Here is a 27,867-nt window from a genome sequence, read left to right as displayed (position 1 = left end):
TTTTAAGTCTATGCTCAAAAAGTGATTAACAGGTAAAAAAAATGGATCATAATAACTATTTCATTAATATAATTTAGTACCATAAAATCCCCTAAAAATACAAAACATTAAATAAAAAAGTACTAAAATACTAAGTATAACTAAAATATAGCACATTCATTTCATTGAAATTATATATATATATATTTCAGTCATTTTTAGCAGCACCAGTGAGTTAAAAACAGTTATAAATGCCAAACACTGACTGTGAGAAGGTAGCAAATGTGATACTTTTCTTCAAAAAAAGGCTAATTACAAAACAACAATAATGGGAGTCATTTATTGCAATCTTAAAACCACATTTTAATTAGAGAATCATTGAAGAACTTATTTATATTTAAATTTTCTAGGAAAAACATGTTGTATCATTTAGTTCCTTAAATAGACATGCCATGAAAACATAATATAGCATATTAAATTCCAAATGTTCGGCAATAAGGATATCTACTACAAGTACTAGTGTGTAGACGATGCAGTCCAAGATCAAAAGTGTACAAAACTCATTTAAATTTAAAGAGCAAGTCCTTTTGGTGTGGTTCAATTATTACTTTCACAGATCAACAGTAAAATCATAATGGGGTCATAATGTTCTTCTTAATTGCTCTGAGAGAGAGAAAGTATGTGTGTATGCAAAAGAAGAGGAGAATTCACGGCCAATGTGAAGTATCTCGGCACTGTTGGCAGACGGGAGGTAGGTCACAGGCTTCCGTCCTGTACACAATTTGTACACAATTTTTAAGGCTGAAACGAGGGGTATTTCATCTCTGAGATTACGACTTTTCCTATGTTCCTGACATGGAATGTCCAGAGTGACTTAAGAACGACTAATAGTTCCCTTTCTTAAAAAAACAACTGCTTTTCTTGTCCAAAAACAATAAAAGCAATAAACAAACTACAACAATATACTGGCATGCAAAGGCACAGGAGTGAGAATTTAAATATAGATATTGGAAGGCACTGACTGTTTCTAAGATAATAAGTCCATCCATGACAAAGGGAAAAGTGAGCAGAGGTTTGGTCAGAGAATTGCTAAATTTACACGTCCAAGTATGGACAATTTTAGGAGTCAAGGCATCAATACACATATCATAAATATGATACATTTTATATATATATACATAAAAACCCTATGGGTCTTCATATACATGCATGTGCTTTTTCAGAATTCCTGTACAAATATGAGACTCTATGCACTATGGAATCGAGGAGCTAGTGTTGAACAGGGGGCAGTGCCGTGTAGTACACTATACTTAAGGAAAGTGAGGGATAGAGAGATATGGTGCTCTCTCTCTCCATCTCTCAAGTGCACCCAGTGTTTCCCTGACTCCTTTAACTGCTTCTGAAAGACATGGTACAAAAACACAAACAGGAAATCTTATGAAAAAGTGCACATATATTATTAATGGATAAAAGCTAAAACAAAGACAATATGAAATAAAAAAAATGCCTGTTTACCCGATTTCCTTAATAAGCATATCTGGTCTCATTCTGGATGATTCATCAATGTATATTATTTTATTTATCATTTAAAAAGAAAAAAAACAAAACAAAAAAATATCGCAATGATAATAAAACATACAATACCATTCACAAGTTTGGGGTCGGTACGATTTCTTTTTTTTCCTTCTTTTTTTTAAAGAAGTCTCTTATGCTCTTATGCTTATTGATAAAAAATACAGTAATACTATGAAATATTGTATTAATTTTAAAAAATTGTTTGCTATTTTAATATATTTTAAAATGTAATTTATTCCTGTGATCAAAGCTGAATTTTCAGCATCATTACTCCAGTCTTCAGTGTCACATGATCCTTCAGAAATCATTCTGATATACTGATTTGGTGCTCAAAAACATTCCTTATTATTATCAATGTTGAAAATAGTTGTGCTGCTTAATATTTGTTTGTGGAAATTTAGATTTTTTTTTTTTTCAGGATAGTTTGATGAACATGTATAAATAAGTCAAGTCTTAGCTTTTCAAAAGAACAACATTTACTTGAAATGTAACTCGTTTGTTACTTTATAAATGTTATGTTTACCAAAAAGAGAACCTTACTGACCCCAAACTTTTGAATAGTAGTTTAAAAAAATAATAATAGTAACATTTTTTAATTAAAAAAATTCAAATGTCTTCTACCTCTGAAACTTTTTGTGCAGACAGGGAAAATGTAATTTAAACAATGGGTCACTTTTTACAAACCAAACTCCAAAAGAAAAAGAAAAAAACAAGTTCCGCTAATTTCTGAATATTCTGTTTCACTTACAATGTCATATTACAGAAGTCAAATGCATAACTATTGCGGTTTTTGATAATTTCTTGAAGTTTTTCAATATTTAAGCATCTCCAAATTTTGCACTGAAACACTGACAGAGTAAAGTAAAGCTTGGTGTGTTACTCCTACCAAAATAGCCTTGGGTATGTCTTCTGCACTCCGAGGCTATATTGCCCCAGATTTAGAAGAGCCCAACCTGGAGAACAACATGAACAACATGTTAATGAAAAAAAAGCAGCATGATGGAGGAGGAAAAATCCATTTGAAGCAAACTGAGAAATGGACTTACGATCCTTCTTCTATTAGCAGTGCCAAGAACTTCTTAACTCTGTATTCCAGAGGCATCTAAAAAATAAAACAGAAAAATACCCATGGGGAGGTGAAAAATAGAGATTAAAAGTGAAATCACAACTGAAAAAGATCTTTTTTTTTTTTTTTTTTACACCACTGTACGTCCCATGCAAGCCCACTTTTCTGGAAAGTTGTGAGCTGTTTAAAAGACAAAAACCTTGTCAGCTATGTAAAGCCTGGAGGGTTCGGAGGGACCCTGAATTCATCAGTGAGGAGTCGTGAAGGGGCGGCAGTAAATGGATGTCGGGAAGGGGAAGTAACAAGACTAGTGATAAATCTAGCAGGTTGGCGTACCTGTTCACCCAGGACAGTAAGACAACCTAGTGCTGATGCCCTCGCATGCTTATTTTGTTTGGTGATGTTTAGTGATATTTATTAACAAGTTGGAACATAAAGATATATGAATAATAAGTTGATAAAATAAAATAAACAAAATATCCCAGATAAATGTAATTGTACTGTACCATTAAATTCTTTACGCTCAAGAGATGAATACAAAATGAATTAAGGAGCTGCATTCTCTGACATGTTTATGAACTCAATCGCACTGTTAACTTTCCTTTATAGACTAGAATGTGATTTAAGGACAAAGGAAAGCTCTGAGGAGGGAGAAGGCACCGAGGAGGAAAATTAATGAAGGTGTATGCAATAACTTAGCTTTTCAATTGCCTGCGGCTGTTGAAGAAGTGAAAATTACTGAAAGAATAGAGGGAATGGGAGGAAAATGCAGTGCGGCTGTTTGCAGCATGTCCCGGCAGACTCTGTCTCATTCCTCTCTGAGGGGAAGCACTCATGCTGCCACATTACTGCATACCACACCAATTACACAGCATCCAGCCCAAACACCAATGCAACTCCAATTACGCCACCACAAAAACAATACAAAACTAACAAAAACAACTCAAATTCTCATTAAACAAGACTAGCACTAATCTAGAACTAATGGTCTAAATGTACCCAAAAATGTACCCTAAAATACATGTTTTTTTTTAGAGCCAACATTGGCATAATAGAGCTCAACAGTGACTGGACAGTTTTTCAGTGGCCATGGTTCCAGAAGTTTTTCTCCCATTATTTTTTCCACAGGGATTTCAAAAATGTCTTCAATAAAGAGTTCTAACCAACCTGGTCTGAGATGAATCACAACATCTCAAACATTTAAGTAAAAAAAGTGAAATATTACAATTTACAACTGTTTTCTACTTTATATTTATATACTATTATATTTTAAAATGTAATTTATTCCTGTGATGGCAAAGCTGAACTTTCAGCATCATTACTCCAGTCTTCAGTGTCACATTATGTCTCATTCTAATACTGATTTAGTGCTCATGTAACATTTTTGATTATTATCAATGTTGAAAACAGTTGCTTAAAGGAGTGGTATAATGCCCTTTTCACAAGATGTAAAATAAATCTCTGATGTCCCCAGAGTGTATGTAAAGTTTTAGCTCAAAATACCCCACAGATATTTTTATATAGCATGTTAAAATTGTCACATTTTGAGGGTGAGCAAAAACGCACCGTTTTTGTGTCTGTCCCTTTAAATGTAAATGAGCTGCTGCTCCCGGCACAGAGGGCGGAGCTACAACAGCTTGTGTCCTTTTACCTCACACAGACTTGCACTGAAAATTTCAATGTTTATGTTCAAACCGGAGTCATACAATAATGGAGCAACTCAAGAAGAGGTGACAACATGTAGAATGCAACAGGACATTTCTGAATGGTTAGTTGATGAATTTATGTAGCTTATGTGTAGTTATCTTCTAGTCATTGATTAGCATATTCTGTCATGATAATCTATAAATCGCGTTCCCGGGAGCGGGGTTTATGTACATTTTAGGGTTGTGATGTCACTAACCCGGGAGGAATGTTGTGTAGTCCCTACCAGCTGTTTGTTGTAGTCCTTAAAAAACGATTTATTTAAAAGCAAATATCTCCCTTTGCTTTGAACTTTGAGCTTCGTAACTTTACAGATGTTGTTTATGCTTAAACAGCAACATTACACACTAACTAAAGTTAGAAAAGTGAAATCATAATCAACCACCCCTTTAATATTTTTTGTGGATCTTTTTTTTTTTCAGGATTCTTTGATGAAAAAAAGTTCAGAAGAACAGTATTTATTTGTAATTGAAATCTTTTGATCAATTTAATGCATTCTTGCTGAATAATTCAGTATAAAAAAAAAAATCTTACTGACCCCAAACTTTTGAATGGTTTTATATATATATATATAAATAAAACATTAAACTAGTGACTTGTAGTGATCAGTTATAAGTATGTATTTATGTATAAATAATGTATTTTGAAAAGTAGTTCTTCACTGTGAACTTTTAAATTAAACATTTTTTTAATAATTTTTTTTTAATGTATTTATATATTTTTTATTAGTAGATTTTTAATGTGATACCATTAAGCAGCTAACATTATTGCACAATTTTTGCGAGCAGTCTGTTTTGGCAGGGAAAGTGAAACTCTTCAATCAACTCCAGAAGCACTGCAGGCCACATACACCAAATTACATGCAGATGAGGAATATGGAGTTCTGTTTACTTGTGTGTGTCAAGAAGGAAGGCGCATCTGGAGGGGCTTGTTTTCATTATGATGCCATAAAGTAATTGAATTTGACAGTTACTCAAACCGCAGATGATTTCACAGGAAAGCTGTGACTCAGGGAGTCGTCTAGACAACCCGCAGGGTGAAAAGGTCTTTCTGTGTCTCACCTGCAGTGACATCTCTATAAGCATCTGCAGCTTCTTAATGCCCAGCCACATCATTTGTCCTTTCACCTGTTTTGCAATAGTTGCTCGCTCTTCTTCCTGGAAGCCCCCAAGAAGCTGAACGACAGAGGGGAAAAAGGTCAGTTAAGGATCCAGAGACAATCAATCAAAAACTATGGTCATATTCTAATGTACATGAGAACACATGAAGTGGCATTGTTGTTGGCCATACAATAATAATCAATGGGGTCCAAAACAACATTGAACCCACACTGACTTTCACTGTATTGGTGAAAAAAACACTGCAACATTTTTCAAAATGTATCATTTTGTGTTCCACTGAAGAAAGAAAGTCATACAGGTTTTGAAAAAAATGAGAGGAGGTAAATTATGACAGAACTGTAATTTTTGGGTGAACTATCCTTTTCAGATGGTCTGCTTTATGATAAATGTTAATGAGCCCCCAGAAACCCGTTCTACTATGTAGATTGTTTTCTTCAAGAATTTAGGGTTTTTTTGCCCCTCAAACTTGTTTATAGTGTTAGTTTCCTATTTGATACATCAGGGTTTTATGGCCCATATAGTATGATATAGTGAGAATATGACGCTCATGCTTGAGAAGAAAAAAAACCAATCAATTTTACTCAAACTGAGCCAAAATATACAATTTGGTGCAGTTGCTGTTATTTATAAGGCTAAAAAGTAAGATGAAAGACACGTGTACCACGACCTGAAGGTGGACGTTTTTAGAATTATACTAAAAGGCCTTTTACGTTACTAACTACCAATCAATAAGACAACAGAAGGCATGAAGGAGATTGTGTAGAGCAGGTTTTTCAGCAACATTTTGATCATGTTGATAATTTAGAGACCTTAAATCACATATAAAATATGATATAGTAGGCTATATAGGGTACTTTTGGGCCATTGTACATCTCTTATCTCTTTTAGTCTCTGAAAGCCTCACCTCCAGGGCCTCCATGAGATGTTCTCCTCTAGATATATTAGGGATGTGGATTGTAGTGCTGAAAGAGTCCAACATGCCCATCTCCTGCAGAACATCCTTTCTGCTAGTTGTGCCAAGAATCAGCAACTTCCGACCCTGCAGTATAAATACAAGCAATGAGTTTTATGGTACTTTTTTAAAACACTAAAGGTCAGAAGAGCATTTTGCGACGTGCTAGTAAAATTATGCTATGGTGCCTATGTACGTGGAGTAAAGAGGTGGGCCATTCCCAGAGGCCCCAGCGAGCAGAGGGGATTATGGGTCGCTCCCCTGTGGTGCCCAGTATATGCTAGTGCATGCAGATGAGGTGCCACACAGGCAGCGGGCCTGCCAGGTCCCGGCTCTCTCACAAACCCTTTCTATCGACTCACCCAAGACTCGACTCCCTGCTGAGTGCTGCTCTATGCAGTCCTGATCTGGAGGAAAAGACCCTCAGCTATTCACAACACCTTACAAACACAGCACAACACCTATTCCTGCCTGACATACACACTCACTGCCACCAGGCAGGCCAACACGACAATAGGCCCACTATGAAAAACACTGCTGCAGCAAAAAAAAATGATTTGGATACATATTTCAAATGTAGCTAAATTATAAAAACATGATTTATAGTTACTGGTTCAAAAAAAATTAAAAATAAACACTGCTCAGAGAAGTGACAGGACACCTCTTCTCAGCAAGATTCATGATTTTGTAGTACAAAAGGAGCGGGACAAGTTACGCAAGAAAAGTTTAACTAGTGGTTCTTTTCAGTAAAATAAAAATTGGGGGAAGCACAGACTCAAAAAGTGGAGGACACTCAAATATTGTACACCTTAGTTTATACTATATACACTACGGTAAAAATGTTTGGGGTTCTTAAGATTATTTAATGTTTTTGATTGAAGTCTCTTCTGCTCAAGGCTGCATTTATTTGATACAAAATACAGTATAAACAGTAATACTGCAAAATATTTCAATTTAAAATAACTTTTCTATTTTAATATATTTTAAAATGCAATTTATTCCTGTGATGGCAAAGCAGAATGTTCAACAGTCATTATTCCAGTTTTCAGTCACATGATCCTTCAGAAATCATTATAATTACGCTTGAACTGTTGAAAACGGTTGTGCTGCTTAATATTTTGGTAGAAACTGAATTTTTTTTCCACAAATCTTTGATGAATAGAAAGTTCAAAAGAACAGCATTTATTTGAAATTGATTTTTTTCCAAACATTATAAATGTCTTTATTGATCACTTTAATGTACCTTGCTGAATAAAAAGTATTAATTCCTTTCAAAAACATTTTAAAAATATCTTACTAATCCCAATTTTTTGAACACTGGTGTGTTATAAATCGTTTTTACATGTCTATGACTTCTGACATGCTGTATTGTTTTTATGTAGTATTTATTATAAATAAATGAACTGGCCTCCTGCTTTTAGCAAATGAACCTAAAAGATTTTACTGTACACTACCTAAAATGCTGAGTCAATAATTTGTAAAATGAGACAATAGAAACACTTTAAAACATATTAATTCATTGTTATGAGTTGACTACAGAGTCAATAATTTGATTTTGGTAACTGTCAATAATTTTATTTGTGTAGAACCACTTGGAATCCTTCACGGACCACAGTCTGAGAACCACTGGTTTAGGATTATACTTGGGTTAGAGGTTTTAAAAGCCTCTAACATTATGGGTGAAATAATACATTTTAGCGGACTAAAATAACTGATACGTTTATGCATAAACAACCAATGTAGTGAGTGGCACCAGAGCAATCAGAGGAGCTCTTTTCTTGTGAAAAGGAGGTGCTGCCCCCTATCTGTGGCTGTCAGTATTATGGGCGACATTCTCACCCGAGGAGGAGGTTTCTTCAATAATACCAGCAGAGCCTGCAGCACGAGGTTAGAGAACCGTGGCCCAATGGGAACAAAATCTGTGGAGTGTATAAACATGACGAGAAGATAGTATTGGGTAAGTTTGGTATGTAGACCAACCATTACATTGTGCATTGTGATCATTTCAACTTATTATCAGTTTTGACAGGAAGTGCATCATCCACGGTGTGATGGACTCACCCAGCAGTCGTTCTATATCGTCCACAACCACACAGCTCAGCTGGGACTTGTAGGCGTCCTCGAATATCTAGAGAGATGAAAACCAGAAACCCACTATTAAAGGCCAATGGCTGCAAAATCACATCCATAACATCCCCAATGACAACTGCTTTCAACACGCACAGATCTCTTCCCGTCTTAACCGAGCGACGAGGTTGTTACCTTCTTGATGGCCTGACATTTGGCGATCTCTGAAAAGCCGATCATTTTGTCTGGAGAGCAGATCTTGATGAAGGGGAACTGGGAGTCCTCTGCAATCTTGGCCGCCAGTGCGGTCTTACCACTGTGAGGAGGCCCTGCGGGAGCGGAGAGCATTCACACTCTCAGTCATATCAGATTGCAGCATTATGGTGCATGTTTGCTTGTGTGAACCAGAGAACAAGAGCATGGAGGAATGCTATACTCTCAGCGTTTCTGTACATGTGTGCAGTGTATGTGTGCAACTGTAAGCTGTCAAGCTACAAGTTTCTTATAATGTAAGGTCACCTGCAGTCAGATACCCTGTTGAACAGGTAGCTACACTAAAAGCTCCTAATAAAAAGTAGCTAATTACATTTAAGCTATGGGGTTCATTTTAAATATACCTATTAGATGACATTGACATTAAAATGGTTTTAATTCTGCCATCATACACACTCTCTCAGACTGCTCATGCTAATTGATCTGGGGTTTTCAGGTTCACAGTAAATGCTGCTTCACACAAACTCCATCTATTTTTTTATTTATTAATAAAAATAAAATAATTATTATGATTATTTTATAATTACATTAAAATATCACACATTGTGCAGCCCTAACAAAGCACATCAAACCTGGAGCTGTTAAAAAAAAAAATAATTTAAATCATGCAGCCCTACTCTCCTCCAAAAACAAAGTCATCTCAGAAAAAAGGTGTCAGCAAACCAAAACAAGCAACGTGACTGACACGGCACTCAATGTTTTGAACTACAAAACATTATGATATTAATTCTGATTGAATATTTGAATTGACCGACAGCCATAATTGTTTTATTAAAAAAAATATTTTGTGTACTTCTACAAGAAAACATTTTTAAGGGAGCGAGAATTGACTTTTTTTACACACTAAAAAAAGGAAATGCAACATTCTGTCACTCTACTAAACAAAATGAGTTCAGTTAGTAAAGTCACTATTTTAATTAGTTGACCCCTAACATTGTATTTGTGTATGTCTATGTATGTGCATGTGAGGTTTGTGTGTAAGACTTGCCCTCTAAGAGCACAGTTACTAGCGGTGTGCGTTCACTGTTCTTGGTCTGTTGCACCAGTAGCTCTCCATCTCCCAATATGTCAGACACATCATTGCTCCACTTCACAATACCATTCATGACATAACTGGCGTAATCCTCCTGATTAGAGCCAAATGCCTTTATAGAAAAAAAAAAACAGAGAGAAATGCATTAAATATTAAAGCAATGATAAGTTACTGTTATATGCTATAATGATCTGATACTGTATGAACAACATTTAAGACTTAGTCTCAGGTGGCCCATTTACACAGTGCAGAATGCACAGAAAAATTCATTTAACATCACTTTACATGTCGTATGCAAATGACAGCCACCTCCTTTCTAAGTAGGTGGCTTTTGGCCAAAATAACTTGCAATGTGGACCAGACTTCATGCCGATAGTGAAGTTTAGGTACACAAGATCTAATCAGGGGAATTTGAGTCAGCATATCATTATACAAACTGAATACACAATAATGTGGAGTGGACTTACAGGCTTGATGTCATTATTCAGAGAAGCCCAGAAGTCACTCCTGCTGACCTGCAGAGTGAGAGCCTTTTCTGTGTCCACCTCTACCTGAGTAGTGGCCTACAGGAGCAAAAACACACAGATTGAACCTCAAACTCATCCACTTAATCAAAACGAAAGGTCTTGAAGCAAGAGAAAGAGAGACCTATTACACCTATGTAAGCTTCATCAAATATGGGAGAATTGTGTCAACACCATCAAATATGGGAGTGTGTGAGCTGTGCTGCTACATACACACACTTTGCCTAGCTTTATAAAGATATCCATAGACTTCTCAACTGCTTCTAAAATTGTAATCTTGTTCGAGAAGCCGTTTCACTCGGATATACGTCACAATAGTGAAGAAAAGACTATTGCAACTTCCGTTTCATGTCGACTTTAAGAATTGATTTAGTTTAAATCAGCCATAAATAGTTGTAGGGGTCAATGAGATGATGAGATCAGACCTTGATGTGACGGTTCATGGCAGTCGACTGGGCAGCCCGAACAAGCCCTTCCAGCTCTGCTCCGCTATAGTTCTTGGTCTCGAAAGCCAGCTCTTTTACGTCAACGTCTTTGGCAAGCATGTTTGACTGCCTCATCTTTGCTGTGTGGATATGCAGGATCTGAACACGGCCCGTCTCGTCAGGCAGGCCTGGGGAAGGACTGTAAGTCAACTAGTTGTTCAGCCAACCTTGAATATGTGATCCATGATGGCTACTGTAATTCTCACCAATCTCCATTTTGACCTCCAGTCTTCCCGGCCTCAAGAGGGCTTCATCAATCAGGTCAGGCCTGTTGGTCATCCCTTAAATAAAGTATGATTTAATGATGAACACAAAGCCAAATCAATAAACACATATTAATATGTAACAAAAAAAATTATGCACGGTCATTCTCAAAGGAAGTTCTCACCAATAACCAAGAGGTTGTTGAGCTGCTCTACACCATCAATCTTGGACAGTAGCTGGTTGACTACAGTGTCATGGACCCCAGTGCTGCCTGCCATGCTGCCACGTTGTTTACAGATGGCATCAATTTCATCAAATATGATGATGTGCAGGCCACTGTTGGCCCCCAACTTCAAAAGCCAAGCAAAAAAAGAGACAGAAATATGATATAATATAATAAATATAACAATGTAATATAAAAAATGTTTGAATAGCCTCAAAATTCCAATTTCGTTTTAATGTGGTCTTAAAAAATACTGTGTACAGTTCTCTTAAGCTCTCTGATTAAATGCCAAGCTGGTGAATGGCCTGTGACTGTATAAACTTTGTGACAATGGACTACAATTAAGATTTATCTCCTTCATCTCAGAGGCTGTCAGAGGCTAGGCCGTAACATTTAGCACAGATGGGAGGCCAGTATGAGTGTGCGTGGCCTCCCGTGAGTCGGGGTGAGGGGTTAGAGATAGCCGAATGCTCTCATTAAGAGGTGACGAGTGAGCTCTTCAATGTCATGTAGTCACACAGTCTACCAGCACAACATCACACTCAACAACGGCCAGAACCAGCAGTTCTCTGCCAACACTTCATGACACATCACCCTTGGAAAAAAAGAACTATGATAATGTTTCTAAGCAAACACAAGGCCATTTACAGTAATTCAGTAAGTATATTTCAGCAATTTGGAGTTATTTGTAGAGCTGCTGGATGGCCCAAAACTGGGAACAGCATCCACTGAGCAAACCCGTGTTTGCCTGCCATGATTTTTTTGACTGTTGACAGAGCACCCTTTCTTTAAAGTGTCAAATATCAGTGGGTTCCATCACAGAGCCAGATGAATGTAAGGTTGTGCAAAACTGTCTGTATGGCCTTTCTAAGCGAACAGTGATTTGTGAAGTGCGTGAAAGAACAAAGGTTTTTCCTAAGTGTGTAATGTTTAATAATTAGCATGAAATGCAATTTATTGGTTTTAACTTCAATCTTTTTTGACTAACAATTCTATTCATGAAAAATTTAAATCCGGTTTTAAAGCTTGCCATAGTACTGAATTGGCTCTCCTAAGAGTTTCGAATGTAGCATGCTAGCTACTGACTCGGGGCAATCTATGGTTCTGCTCAGATTTAACTAAAAGGAGATATGCGGTCCGCCTTGGACATTGGACTCCTCTGAAATTCATTTAAAATCTGGTGTTCCCCAGGGCTCAATTCTCGGTCCTGTATTATTTTCTCTTTATATGGTTCCACTGGGATCTATTTTAAACAGGTATGAAGCGTTCTTTCATCTTCATGCTGACGACACCCAAACTTATCTGACTTTAAAGCGTGAGAATAAGCATGCCCTAAAGCCTATTTTAGACTGGGTGAATTAAAATTTTGGCTTATGAGTAATTTTTTAAGTCTTAATGAGAGTAAGACTGAAATTATCCTGTTTGGCTAGAATGAACACAATCAAGATCAAAGTCATGTACTCTGTGTACATGACTTTGATCTTGATTCCCTGCCATCATACAGTACCACATCTGTCAGGAATCTGGGTGTATTGTTTAACAACACCCTTAAATTTGTTAAGCAGATAAGTGCTATGGTCAAATCTTGTTTTTATCATCTTCGTCTTTTAACTAAGGTCAAGCCATTCTTGTCTTTAAAGAAGTTATGTAGTTATGTATGTGTTTGTAACGTCTCGGTTGGATTATTGCAACTCATTTACCATCGGTGTCCCCCAGTCATCCATCTTACGTTTACAGTTAGCTCATGTTGAAATGGCTTCTCAAGGGGAGAATTAAATGCGAACACATTAATCTTGATTTCATTTCATTGGCTACCTGTTAAATATGGAATTGATTTTAAAGTTTTATTATTTGTATTTAAATCCATTCAGAACCAGGCACCACAGTACCTATCTGACTGCACCCGTACACATAGTCGAGATCACTTCGATCTGGTGATTCCGAATTACATTGTTTTCCCAGGAGTAAACTCAAAAATAGAGGTGATTGTGCTTTTGCTGTTGTTAGACCGAAGTTATGGAATAGTCTCCCAGCTTACATTAGAACTGCCCCAACTATTTACATACTCTTAAAACATATTTATTCTCACTGGCGTTTAATATTCCCTGATTCTCTGTTTTATGAGTTTTTATCTAGAACAGTAGCCATTTTTTATTTTTTACAGCTGATGATTACTGTTTACTGTTTGTGTGTGATATTGCTGTTTTTTTATACTCTGTGCAGCATTTTGGTCAACCTCAGTTGTTTTTAAATGTGGTATATAAATAAACTCTGTGTTGTATTGTATTGTATTTTGTCTCCATCTCTTCCTGGTTTCTTACTCTCTTCTGTTCGTCCTCGGCATCAGCAAACAGTTTTCTGATGTTGGCCTCTGACTCGCCCACATATTTGTTCAGAATCTCTGGCCCGTTGACCACCTTCGGCTCTCTAGCATTCAGCATCTTTCCAATCTGACGTGCCATCAGGGTTTTACCACAGCCGGGCGGCCCAAACAACAAGATTCCCTTCACGTGCTTGCAGCCTGTGGAAAGAGAAAGGGATTGTGGGATGTAAAGTCAATATAAAGCTCAACACAACAAATGTTTCAAGTGGTTTCCAAAAATTCAACTGAAAATGCAGCTTTTAATGACTTCTGCAGTCTCAAAATTATTCAACCCCTTCATAGCAAGCATCTTTAGTACTTAGTAGAACACCTTTTTGCAGTTATGACCTGCTGCAAACAAGATGTATAACCAGACACCAGCTTCTGAATCTTGAATCTTAACCCATTACTCATGAGCAATGGCCTACAGTTCAGTAATATTCTTGGGTTTGTGTGCTGCAACCGCCTTCTTCAAATCCCACCAGAGAATTTCTATGGGAATTTTCTAAGTCAGGTGACTGTGATGGCCACTGTAGACTGTAGAATCTTCCAGGACTTCTTCTGCAACCAAGCCTTGGTGGAATTTGAGGTATGCTTGGGATCATTGTCCTGTTGGAAGGTCCAATGACGCTTCAGCTTCCTCACTGACTGCATGATGTTTTCTCCTAAGATTTCCTGATATACTTCAATGAATCCATTTTGCCTTACACACGCTACAGGTTTCCAGTGCTAGAGGATGCAAAGCAGCCCCAGAGCACCACTGAGCCCCACCATCAGTGGCGGCTTGTCAATAGAGGGCGCTGGGGCGCCGCCCCCATCAAAATTCCAGAAATATACATGTACAAAACTGATATAAAAATACAAAAATAAAATAGTTTACTCATACGATGTGCCGGCTGGTAGTAAGAAGAGCCTCAGCATTTAATAAAAACTGGCTTTAATCGGTTAACTATTTTCTCTGTTTTTCAATGTTTCATGCGGTTTCAAGAGCGAGGGACGCTGGACAAATGGATGTCTATCTGAGTCCTTAAATTTTCGGGTAGCATGTGACCTGAAGCTGGTCTCTAATTGGTTTCTTTAAGATTCTCCTCCGGACGCAGGTCGTCTGGCGAATCAGAATTGGATACATGTTATTTTATCCAATCTGATTGGTTCTCGTCACCTGTCATTCAACTTTACGCTCTTGGCCACTACTGCGAGTGCGCGGGTGACACCGTCACTCCGACTCAGTCAAAACCTTGCTAGGCTGACCACTTTGGTAGAAATAATGGCAGCAGTTAATCCAAATTTTATTTACAAAAAAAACTTTCACAAGGCTTTCGCTGGAAGAAAAAAAAAAAAGGATAAAGGATCTCGGACCGGACCATCCAGATTTACAAATCCAATAGCAGGCCAGTGACAGAGGACGAAGCTAACGCTACACCCGTGGCTTTACCCGCGCTTGTGTTATGAGAAATGGAGGTGGCTGGCTGGATGTGATGTTAGCAGTCCCCTGTTTTGTTTTGTCACTGAAGTTTTGTGGACAACAACGGGGGTAAGAGACCTCAAACATCTATCTGAAAAATATACCTATTCCAGCTGTTTATGGAGAATAATCTCGAAGAAGTCTTTTCCGAAACTGTGACTCTCCTAAAAGTTCTCATTACCACACCCATGACCACGGCTGAAGCTGAGAGGTGCTTTTCAACCTTGAAAAGAATAAAAACTTTTCTCAGAAACACCATGACCCAGGAGAGGCTGAATGCACTGGCATTGCTGTCCATGGAAAAGAGACTTGTTACTGAGATGACTGACTTTAATCAGAGAGTCATTGAGAAATTTGCTGGCCAGAAAGAAAGGAAAGCAAAATTTAGGAAAACTTTATAGGAAACATGCTTTTTGGTACTGCTTTGTATTTATTTTTTATTTTAAAAAACCCGCCCCCCAAAAATAATTATAACCAGCCGCCACTGCCCACCATGCTTGACTAGGCAGAGTGTTCTTTTCAGCATTTGCTTCATTCTTCTTCCTCCAGACATACCGCTGATCCATAGATCAAAATCCCAAAACTACTGTGGCATTTTTATATGATTTTAAGCAAATTGGAGCCAACTTTTCTCGTGCTTTTGGGTCAGTAGTGGTGTGCTCTTGGAGTTCTAGCATGCGTTTAGTACGCGCCTTACTGTGCAAGCTGAAACCTCAGTGCCAGTTTTGTCAATGTGGCCACTTTATGAGATACACCTTGCTAGTCCCGGGTTGGACCACCATTTGCCTTCAGAACTTCCATAATTCTTCGTCATAATTCTAAATCCAGCCTCATCAGACCAGGCAACAATTGTAACCGAAGTTTTCTGTTCTTAGCTGACAGGAGCGGCACCCAGTGTGATCTTCTGCTGCTGTAGCCCATCTGCTTCAATGTTCAACGGTTATTCAAGTTATTGTCGCCTTTCTATCAGCTCAAACCAGTCTATATTATATGGTTATAAGATTATGCCATAAAGCTCACACAAAAAGTATGGCCAAGTGTCCAATACAACGGTTTTCAGAGTAGCACAAGGGTCTTTTTGATGAGCAATGGCATTTCTGAGACAAGAGCCCTGTTTTTGGTTAACAACATCTGTTGGCTGCCATTTGAAAAGAGCGGGAATTCTGGAGATAACCAGCAGGCCTGAGATGGGAATCAGCATGGCCATTTACACCTGTTGACAGACTCAGGTTGAGGGAGGGCAGACATCCAGACTTTCCACAGAGGAGAAGAACGAGGCCACGGCTGGGCAGACTGAAATGACCTTTAAGTGGTGGGAGTTTTGGGAGAAACTGGGTGTACTGGTGTAAACTCCCACCCAAGCGCTATAAGACAATAACATACTCAGACACACACCCGCACCTTCCTTCAGCACCTGGGCTCCAAAACGAAGCCCAATTAAGTGCTCACCTTTGCGCTATCAAGACCCGCCATCTCATTAGAGCAGCCAGCTGCCCGAGCCAGAGGCCAACTCCTGCAGCCATCACACCACAAAGGTCATCTCTCGCTCTCTCCCGCACACACACACAGAACTCTGTGTGTCTGCATACATGATCAAGTCATCTGACAGCTTACAGGAATATGCTCTTCATAACTGTTCATTTTCGCAGTTTGGCAAGTGAAGAATATAATAAAGTTATTAACAAAACCGTGTTAACATTTATGGATAAACTAAGTGACACCACATGTACGCACAAAAACACAGACTCCAGGTGGCCTTGGAAAACATGGACATACAAAGTATGACAATGATAATCTCAAATACTGATTATGCGCTTTATTTAATGTTAAAATAATTGAATGTGAGTTTAAATATCATTTGCGTGACATTTATGGCCATACTGATGGATAGTTCACCTCAGATCTTGAAAATGAAAGGAAACAAACAAGAATGTTCAAACTGTGAAGTCAGTGTGAACAAACAACTGTGTTCTATGACAAAGATCGTTTCAGTCACTCAGTATGTTTTTAATAATGTTAAATTGGTGTAATATTTAAGAATTTGATTATTTACTTGTATCCATTTTGTTGTGAATGCAGTGTGCTTGCAGAGACCACACACACACACACACACACACGCTCTTCTTATTAGCTGTGATTTTGGATTGATTTTGTCACGGCTCGTAGTCACGTTGCTTCTGCTGTGGACAGACAAATTGCTTTGCACTAGAATCTTATCGCATCAAGTCTGGTTAGGACACGATCTTAAGCTAATTTTTTACTATGGACATGCGCTTTCTTATTCAGGATTCATCAACATGAGCACCTGTTGAAAATCAATCTGAAATTCTGTGTGAGAACATTTCTTTGCACACCAATAAGAACACTTAGCAAAAGAGTCCCAGTGTCTAAGAGCTGAGAACGGAGCGCAGACAGCAGCTTCAACTGCAAATGATTATAATACTTTCGCTGCAGGAATCAATCTGATGGGAATTTGTCTGCTGGATAGCATCTTTAACAATTGTTGATCTGTTTAGAGGGTGAATATAAATCATTAAAATACAATCAGATTGCAGTCTGACAATATAATTCAAACTAGGCTTTTGACTGCTAGCCAACAGCAAAAGAGAAGACAACATAACGATGTTCTTTCAGGGTTGAATGTAACTGAACAATTCTCTCATTTATGGTTAGGATGAGGTGCTGGGAGGGTCTGAGAGCAGTCGGTCAAATCTTTTAGCCACTCTCTTATTTAGTTTGGCTTGGTCCTGTCTCTCTCTCGAACTGGAGTCGCAACATTCCGTGATTCATGTCGCCTACAACATGCTGTGCCTCTACTGGCCACTTAAACAGAGAGCGATGTGGTTGAAGAAGGAAAAAAAAGATATATGTCCTTCCAAGACAAAGACAAGGGCGTCATGCACTAGTGTAGCTTCAAAGTTTATTGTTTCAAAGCAAAAGGGAGAGAAAATCTAAGACTCACCCATCTGCTCCACTATGTCAGGAGGAAAAACTCGCGAGGCGAAGGCCCGACGGAAGATGTCAGAGAACTCCCTGTCCAGGCCTCCGATCCCCATGCGCTCAAAGTTCCAGTCGGGGTTGATGATGGACTGCCGAGACCCTCTGGCCTTTGATTTTCCTGGGGAAGAATTATCAAAATCAGGTTGCTGAGGAGCACTAAAGAAACTAAGGAAAACATTTACATTATTTATATTTAATCTACCAAGGTCATACCTCATGTAAAATTAACTGATGTATAAAACATTTGAGCGGAGGTGACAAAGTGAGGAAGCTGAGGTGAAACCACATGTGTTCTGACTGCCATCTAGTGGTACGGTTTAGTTGTTACATTATTTGAAATCTGAACATTTTACTGCTTATTGAGTCATTGGAAAACACAGGCCACAGAACTGAAATAAAAGTTATTTAAGTTAATTATTTTGAATTAATCTGTTCAGTAATGTTTAGGTAACATTTTTTCCTTGCCAATAACTCAATCACGCTCAACACTTTTCAAATATGGAGTGCTGTCTGCTTGTGTATGTTAGAGCCACAATGGTGGTGCGTGTTTGCAGGTTAAACACTAACCAGTCAAATTGAGAGATGAGCTCTCGGCTTTCTCAAAAATCACCTGACTGTTGCCGTGCAACAGACCAATCTCAATCTGAAAAAGAAACATGGAGATAAACAATATTTAATTTGCCATAACTCTCTTAACACATGATTAGATATGACTTGAAAGCAAGCAGTAAAAAGGTACCTTCTGTTTTTTGCTAGAGCTTTGCTCGCCCCTTAGGATGCTGGGATCCATTGCCTCGATATCTTTTATGACCAGTCCGAAGAGCCTGTCACAAAAGCTGAAGGCAAACTGCCAGGAAGACGATACAGGCTTTATGTGACAGTACATCCACACTACACAAAAGTTCTCAGACCTCATTGAGTGTGGGTCTGACATTCATTTCATTAGCTCTTTAATTGTCTCACCTGCTGGCCGATGCTAAAGGCCTGTTGGTTGAAAAACTGGATAAATTCAATGGCCATTTTATCTGAGTCGTAAGGGTTGCTGTCAACGGTCTTCTTCTGGAGGAAGTCAATCTCTAGCGTCATGGTTCCCACATACTGTCTCGACGAGTCAAAGGTGTAGATACTCGCTGCAACAGAGAGAAGTCACAGTTTTTGACTATGTTTACATGCACCCTCATAATGCAATTATAATGGCAACATTTGCGATTAAACTTTAACTCATATAAACAAGTGCCGTCAAATCGATTAATCACATCTCACACCTCTGAGTTGGCCAATTATGTGACACTGAAGACTGGTGTAATGGCTGCAGAAAATTCTGTTTTGCCATCACAGGAATAAATTACATTTTGAAATGTATTAAAATAGAACACTGCCATTTTAATTTGTAATAATATTTAACAATATTACTGTTTTTAGAGATTTTTTTTTTTAGATATCTTTCAAAAACATAAAATCTTACTTCTGAACAGTATTGTACTGTACAGACATTTTTTGAGAAACTTACTTAACCCACATTTGCATATTTCTAGGAGTGATTAACATATTAATTTAGACTGAGCAAATTAAGCAAAACCACTTGACAATGACACTTCTTTTCAACAAGAAAACAATATCTTTTTTAATTAAATTCTTGATTACCTGGACTAAATATTTCTTAAAATAAGTAATTATTCTTCACTATCTATCGGTAACACTTTACCTAAAGCCTTTATATATATATATATATATATATATATATATATATATATATATATATATATATATATATATATTGAGAGCATTGTATGATCTCATGAATAATTGTAACCACAGTTATATTACATTATATTGATAGATAAAATATATATATATATTCACTGTTACACCTTTAAAAAGTATAATGTATTAAAACACTTGGCAAACAAACCAATTTCAGATGTAACAAGGAATCTGCAAATATTTTAATGCCTTTTAACTTTAGTTACAATTATTTATAAAAATATATAATTCCTTATAATGGGTTATAACTGAGTTTTTGCATTATTAGTGAGGAGAATCAAATTCAGTGTTGTTTGTAAAGGATTTATTTTTTTTATTTTTTTTGTCAGAAGATTATAAAGAAGTGGAAGTAGTATAAAACCGTACACGTACCTTCCACATCCTGATTTAGAGAGAGTCCAGCCCATTTTCTCTATGACACAGAGAGCATATTGATGAGTTTCTATTATGTTGCATTTAGCCGACATGTATAATTCATCAGTTTTAGCATATTACAGGCCATACAATTATTATTGGTATCATAAAGAATTTCCTACTAAAAAGCTACACAAACGCATTTGTACAACTTTCTCTTGATAGACGGTCCTACTCTATAGCACATTTTTAATTTAACGTGTAGCTTAAGTAGAATAAAGTTTCTCTAGTTTTGTTTCTTTTCCTGGTCTCTTTTTCATTAAAGATCACATCCTGACATAAAATAAGACCACTGTGAGAAAGATACTGTAGTACCTGAGAAGTCCTGCTGCTGTCAAGTTAACAGACGAAGGAGAAGCAGGCAAAAACAATGCAAGATATTAAGAAATAAGCATGCTGACAATAACAGTACACTGCTGTACTTTAGTTCACAAAGGTGCATAACGCATATCAGCTTTTGTTCTACATGTCTACAAGAGCAGTAAAGACACATAAAGGCATATGGGACCTTAGAGAAGCCTATGGGGAATGATGACACAAACGTGTACCTGGGGTAGACTGAAGGCAATGGTTCCCGGGACCACGCTCGGGTGAGTTCGAACCGTGAACACAAATTTCTGAGTGGGTGTGGTTTTAACGGTCAAATGCCTAGAAAGATTTAGAACAGCTGATCTGACACACACGTTCTGATAGTATGTCTTTAAATATATGATCACATCTTCCATTTCTGATTCATTACACATTAAATACTCACTGCCCAGATTTGAAGTCTTTCTCACTTGCAACCACACAGTTGGTGAGAGACAGTTCATCTGTCGGGCATCTCGCTGCTTGCATTAGCTGTACAGGAAAGAACAGGAGTAATGAAGTGATTGCAAATCACAGAAGTTGACATTTCAGCCTCCATACACACCACCAGTCAGAAACTCAAGCATACTTCCTGATCGTTTATAATAATTACTAATAATTCTATCCAGAAGCCACCTTTGCCTAGATCAGGGGTCTTTAACATTTTTCAGGCCTATGCAGAGATGGACCCGTGTTATATTGTGTTGCATTTCAATACTGGACTATAAAACAATACTTTAAGTATCATGTTAATGTATTGACATACTTAAATACTTGTGCATTACAATTTAAATTTACTAATGTGCTTGCTAATTTTAATGGCAGACTAAATGTTTTAGATGAACTTTTGCTTTGGTTGAAGTTAATTGTATTTTAGTAATATTTAAGTTAAAAATAATAATAATCACCACTTATAAGATTTTTTTAAATGTTTTTAAAAGAAGTCTCTTCTGCTTCTGCATTTATTTAATCCAAAATACAGTAAAAATGTATTTGAATACATTTTTAAATGTCATTTATTCATGTGATGGCAAAGCTGTATTTTCAGCATCATTACTCTTCAGTGTCACATGATCCTTCAGAAATCATTGTAAATGAAAAGTGTACATTTTTTCAGAATTCTTTGAAAGTTCGAAAGAACAGCATTTATCTGATATAGAAAGCTTTTGTAACATAATATATTCAAATTTAAATTGTAATAATATTTCACAATATTACTGTTTTTACTCTATTTTGGATCAAATAAATGCAGCCTTGGTGAGTATAAGAACATTTACATTTAAAAAAAAAAAAATTTACAATCCTAAAACTTTTAAACAGTAATATATGCGCATTTAATATTTATATATGATCACGTGACACTGAAGACAGGAGTAATAGTTGCTGAAAATTCAGCTTTGCCAATACAGGAATTAATATATAAAGGAAAAAAATTCCTCAATATTACTGTTTTTACCGTATTTTTGATCAAATAAATGCATGGTCAGCATAAGACAAACAAAAAAAACAATGTTACTGATCCCAAAACTGTATGTGTGTATGTGTATGTGTATATATATATATATATAGCCTACATACATATATATATACACACACACACTCAAACAATTATATTGTTTTTTCTTTAAAAATAATTTCAAGAATGTAAGCAAGAACTTTTGATTAAAAAGAGACAAAGAAACTTTGACATTTACATCCAGTACCAGCTTTAGTGAAAAAGCTCACTGATATCCTTGAAGTGAGCCAGAAATAACCTTCAACATTCTCCAGACCTGCACTGTCAGACAATTGCTGTGTGACTAAAGTATAACGCTAAATACTAGTAACAGAATCATTACTAGTACTAGCCTAATCCTGGTCCAAAAAAAGAAGCAAAATGGAGATAATTTGATGAAAGCTAACTGAAAACCAAGCATTACTATTGGTAAACTGTGTTACAGACCATTAACCCTTTCACGCATAGTGGTCACTACAGTGGACAGCTATTAAAAAAGCATTTTCTTGAATTTGCATGGGTTTTTATGGCAAAGTTGCACATCAATCTCTTCATTGGACCCTGGTGCATCATCCTATAAATTGCAACCAAGTGGCAAGCCTTTGCGTTTCGATTTTTTCCCCCTCCAAACCAAGATGGCCAAGGGTCAGTCAGACATGCCAAGTTGCTCCAGAATATCCACCCATTCCTTCTATCCTAGGAGACTCTTGTAGGTAAAAAAAATATTGCAGCATAAAGCAATATCTAATGAGTCATATCACAGTAAAATTTTCCAAGTTTTGATTTTAGATTGAGAGAAAACTCTGATTAATCACATGTCCACTGTAGTGGACGTCATGCATGCAATGGCTATTTTTCAGCTACAATTCATAATTATAATGTGAATATTGTTTATGAAATTTAAAACTTAAAAACTTAATATGCATTGACTTTTTCTACTGTAAATAAATGTATTTGTATTATTAGAATGTAATTTCCATTGACATCGAAAAAAGTCATGTGATTACATAATGTATGACACTTGTAATGCATTACTTTACTTGTTAGATCAAAAAGTAATCTGATTTTATAATGCATGTTATTGTAATGTGTTTTTTTACTAATAACATCAAAAAGTAATCTGATTACATAATGCATGTTACTTTTAATGCGTTTCTTTACTCATGTTGCCTTTGGCTTGCTCAGTTGGGGATATTTTGGGGATATTTAATTTTATTCTATCAATCAATAAATTCCACTAGAAACAAACCTTGTTGTATTATTTTATTTTATTTTAATACTGTGAAGCTGCTTTGATACAATCTGTATTGTGAAAAGCACTATACAAATATACTTGATTTGATTTGATTTGATAACATCAAAAAGTAATCTGATTGCATAATGCATGTTACTTGTAATGCGTTTCCTTTCTCATAACATCAAAAAGTAATCTGATTATGTAATGTGCGTTATTGTAATGCGTTTTTTTACTCATAACATCAAAAAGTAATCTGATTACGTAATGCATGTTACTTGTAATGCGTTTCTTTACTCGTTACATCAAAAAGTAATCTGATTAGGTAATGCACATTACTTGTAGTTAATTACTTGTTAGATCAAAAAGTAATCTGATTAGGTAATGCATGTTACTTGTAACACATTACTTTACTTGTAACATCAAAAAAGTAATCTGAATGGGTTGCATGTTACTTGTAATGCGTTACCCCCAACACTGATCATTTCAGATGAGATTGAAAAAACGTATCGCTAGGTTTTCTCAGAGGAGGGCTATGATAGAAATGTGCATGTCCATCTTGAACATAATCAGAATTATCAGCTAATAAGGGTAAATCTCCATACTCTGGTGCACTGGAGGGAGCATCTGAGTGGTTTCCACAGTTGTACCTTGACAGGCTGTAGAAAATTCTGATGGAATCACGTCCTCATGTTCTGATATCATAGATATGCGAAGTGCAACTTGTATGAAGTTGTATGAAGCCATTGCAATATTTTGCATTTATATTTTTTGTATATATTTTATAGTTTTCACATTATTTGATATAATTGCATTGATTAGTTTGTTAAATTCACATACTTTATCTGTTTGATTATTGTCTTATATTTAATACAGTATATCTTCAGTTTAAACCAACTGCATGCTGTCCACTCAAGTGGACATCTGAAGATCTCTTTGAAAAATGTGTAAAAAAATAAAATAAAAATCAATTCTTGTTTTCCATGCCCTAAGAGCAATAAAAACACATAGAAAAAAAATCCTGACTGAGGTTATAATAATTCATGCATGAAAGGGTTAAATTAGCCAAAGCAAAAAGTGTCCCTTATCCTTTTCAATGTAGGCTAAATATACAGCCTAAATGTCGACACTTACCAGTTGTCTGCTAAAATCCTCATTTTCATCATGACAGACACTCACTGAATAAGGAGTCACTCCCCCCCATTACCTTTTCTGCACCCTGATATTCGATTATTATAACACTTATGAATATCCATCTTTAACCAGCTGTAGCTCGCTCTAAAGAAATAACATAAAGTAATGCTGTGTGATCTTTTAGGATTACCCAAGGGCTTCATTAAACCCTAGTGTGGTATTACCAATAGCATGAGATGAATTCCAGACCTTCTGAATCCCACATAATCTGCTCAAATATACAGCCTATAAGCATAACCCTGGGTAACGCATAATGCACTGTGACTCAGTGTTTGGGCCTGTTTTGACTATTTCTATGGTACGTTAACAACTGACACAAGCAACACATTCAGTGGAGTCCAAAGGGCTGAGACCACATTGAAAAGCTGGGGATTTTATTTTAATTTAAACCAGGAAATTTGTGGAAATCAAATCTGGATTTGAGAATATTCTAGTTTGTATGTTCTAATACTGAGAATATATTTTCAAACTATATATATATATATATATATATATATATATATATATATATATATATATCAGCATAACAAAAATTATTCAAGTGGAATAAAAAAAAAAAAGATTATGTCCAAAGTTATATTAATATTAACACATATTATAGCAAACACTATATCTATATGTATAACACCATTTTTGTGATATCTGAAAATTGTATTAAATACTTTGAATTTAAGCTTTTATTTTTAGTTTACGTTTAGTAGTTTACATTTTTGTTATATGTTTTGTATTCGTTTTTTTGCTTAGAAAATTATATTCTATTTTTTTATTTTTCAATTGTAGTTTATTTCATTTTCAGTTTTAGTCATTTTAGTAATTATTTTATTTCAGTTGGTTAAGGTAACATTTCAGTTTTTCATCTAACATTTATATTTTACTTTTATATTTCATTTCAATTAACCAAAACGATAATAACACTGCAGACCTCTGTACGTTCAAGGCTATACATTTATACAAAATGTGTCAAACTAAAGCCTATATAATGTTTTATTTATTCTATATATTTTATTGATTTAGGTAGTTGAATAATCATGAATCAATATCCTTGCTGTCTGTCAAAAACAGCATTTATTTATCATAATATTAACTCTCATTCACTCTTTGTTTCAGTCATCTGTAATGACAGCAGCCACAGTTATATCAACACGCACTTCGCCATAGTCACTCTTCAAACTGGTTTAAAGAAAGCACAGATGTCGTGAGAAACTTTAAATGCCCCGTAAATGTCGTGTTCAAAACATTGCATGAAGTTTTGTTCCACTGAAAAGTCATGAGATGTGGAGCACGTCTTCCGGTACTGCATGAGTGTGAATGACGTGTGCAAATGCAACACGTATGAATGGAGCTCAGCTTTGTGTCTGCTGCTGAGAACGCGCACGAAATTATGGGTTATTTATGTGCGACTCCAAATCAACTTAAATCATAAAGAAATACTCACCCGGCCAGCCATTTTTGCGTTTATCAGGTGATCAGGAGAAATTCCGCAAGAGTAACACAACTAGACGCTGCCCCCAGCGACCGCTCTGAGCAATGACACGAACGTCAAACCGGAAGCGAAAACCCACCAAAATAAAAGCACGGATTTTTATCATGATATATTGTAATTAGAATAGCGTTTAATTACAACAAACTTTATATAAACAATTATAGATCATTTTTAATTAATTTGGTGATCATTATAACCAAATTGTATTTGTTATAAGTACATTTGTATGAACACTAGCCCTCTCATGTTTGCTCTGGCATTGGTCTTTGTACAGAATAAACTAACTGAGCATCTTCTTACAGGATTAATCTGAGAGAGAAATAAAAGTGTTTGTCGCATCAAAATACTCTATAGCACTTAAAATTGCAAGTATCAATGCACATTGTCCATTAGATGGCGCCAGAGGAATATTGATCCTAACCATGAATTTCTAGGGCCTCTAAATTATCAAAAAGATCAGACATATTCTTCCTCATGCCTTCTGTTTGACAGATCATACAAATAAAAAGTCCACCTTCAGAGGTCGTGGTACACGAGTCTATTTGTTGTGACATCTTTAACAATATAACTTATTTTGTCATTAATATTTCAATATGATCATTTACTGGACTGAAGCAACTTCAGTTTACTTTATTTTCCATTTTTAGAAAAATCATGTTAAAATGTAAATTATACAAGAGTCCTTTGAGGAACATTTATTTGTAAATCTCTCTATCATCATTGTATTGCATTGCATTATATATTTATTTTAGATTTTGTTTATATAATTTGTCTAATGGTTAAAACAAAATTTTTATATATATATATGTCTCAAATTGTCATCGTAGGTGCATGTCCACTGTGAGAGACATCATCTAAAAAAAAAAAATCCAGAAATCACAATATATGATTTTTTAACTATTTATTTGTATGATACAGCTGCAAATAAGTATTTGAACACCTGAGAAAATCAATGTTAATATTTGGTACAGTAGCCTTTGTTTGCAATTACAGAGGTCAAACGTTTCCTGTAGTTTTTCACCAGGTTTGCACATACTGCAGGAGGGATTTTGGCCCACTCCTCCACACAGATCTTCTCTAGATCAGTCAGGTTTCTGGGCTGTCGCTGAGAAACATGGAGTTTGAGCTCCTGGTTTAAGCAGGGGAACCTTCCGTGCCATGCATGATTTCAAACCATGACGTCTTAGTGTATTACCAACAGTAACCTTGGAAACGGTGGTCCCAGCTCTTTTCAGGTCATTGACCAGCTCCTCCCGTGTAGTTCTGGGCTGATTTCTCACCTTTCTTAGGATCATTGAGACCCCACGAGGTGAGATCTTGCATGGAGCCCCAGTCCGAGGGAGATTGACAGTCATGTTTAGCTTCTTCCATTTTCTTATGATTGCTCCAACAGTAAACCTTTTTTCACCAAGCTGCTTGGCAATTTCCCCGTAGCCCTTTCCAGCCTTGTGGAGGTGTACAATTTTGTCTCTAGTGTCTTTGGACAGCTCTTTGGTCTTGGCCATGTTAGTAGTTGGATTCTTACTGATTGTATGGGGTGGACAGGTGTCTTTATGCAGCTAACGACCTCAAACAGGTGCATCTAATTTAGGATAATAAATGGAGTGGAGGTGGACATTTTAAAGGCAGACTAACAGGTCTTTGAGGGTCAGAATTCTAGCTGATAGACAGGTGTTATTGTGATATTGTGATTTCTGGATTTTTTTTTTAGATTATGTCTCTCCATGTCAGTGGACATGCACCTACGATGACAATTTCAGACCCCTCCATGATTTCCAAGTGGGAGAACTTGCAAAATAGCAGGGTGTTCAAATACTTATTTTCCTCACTGTATATCTATATATTATGTATATCTACAGTACAGGCCAAAAGTTTGGAAACATTACTATTTTTAATGTTTTT

At 36.4% G+C, this 27,867-nt stretch overlaps 1 protein-coding gene across 2 annotated transcripts; it reads right to left on the bottom strand.

Annotated features, from left to right (window-relative positions):
* Positions 1 to 293: 293 nt before the first annotated feature.
* Positions 294 to 26,024, bottom strand: nsfb (N-ethylmaleimide-sensitive factor b). 2 transcript variants are annotated; one of them, XM_084135667.1, is made up of 22 exons: positions 25,918 to 26,024; positions 20,966 to 21,051; positions 20,760 to 20,859; positions 20,170 to 20,209; positions 18,997 to 19,163; positions 18,773 to 18,880; positions 18,601 to 18,676; positions 17,996 to 18,151; positions 13,528 to 13,727; positions 11,168 to 11,333; positions 10,986 to 11,060; positions 10,720 to 10,907; positions 10,238 to 10,333; positions 9,726 to 9,882; positions 8,660 to 8,793; positions 8,459 to 8,525; positions 8,237 to 8,316; positions 6,350 to 6,484; positions 5,386 to 5,499; positions 2,601 to 2,656; positions 2,441 to 2,507; positions 294 to 1,375 (listed from the first exon to the last, which is right to left on the bottom strand). In XM_084135667.1, exons 1-21 carry the CDS (start codon positions 25,927 to 25,929, stop codon positions 2,477 to 2,479), a joined length of 2,244 nt encoding a protein of 747 aa, XP_083991793.1. In that variant the 5' UTR covers positions 25,930 to 26,024; the 3' UTR covers positions 294 to 1,375; positions 2,441 to 2,476. The 2 variants fall into 2 exon arrangements, with proteins under 2 accessions (XP_083991793.1, XP_083991792.1); XM_084135666.1 differs by having other exon boundaries at positions 301 to 1,378.
* Positions 26,025 to 27,867: the final 1,843 nt, after the last annotated feature.

This window comes from Abramis brama, assembly GCF_963993115.1.
Source record: "Abramis brama genome assembly, chromosome: 14".
Taxonomy (NCBI): domain Eukaryota; kingdom Metazoa; phylum Chordata; class Actinopteri; order Cypriniformes; family Leuciscidae; genus Abramis; species Abramis brama.
This window is presented reverse-complemented; position numbering and strand designations above follow the sequence as displayed.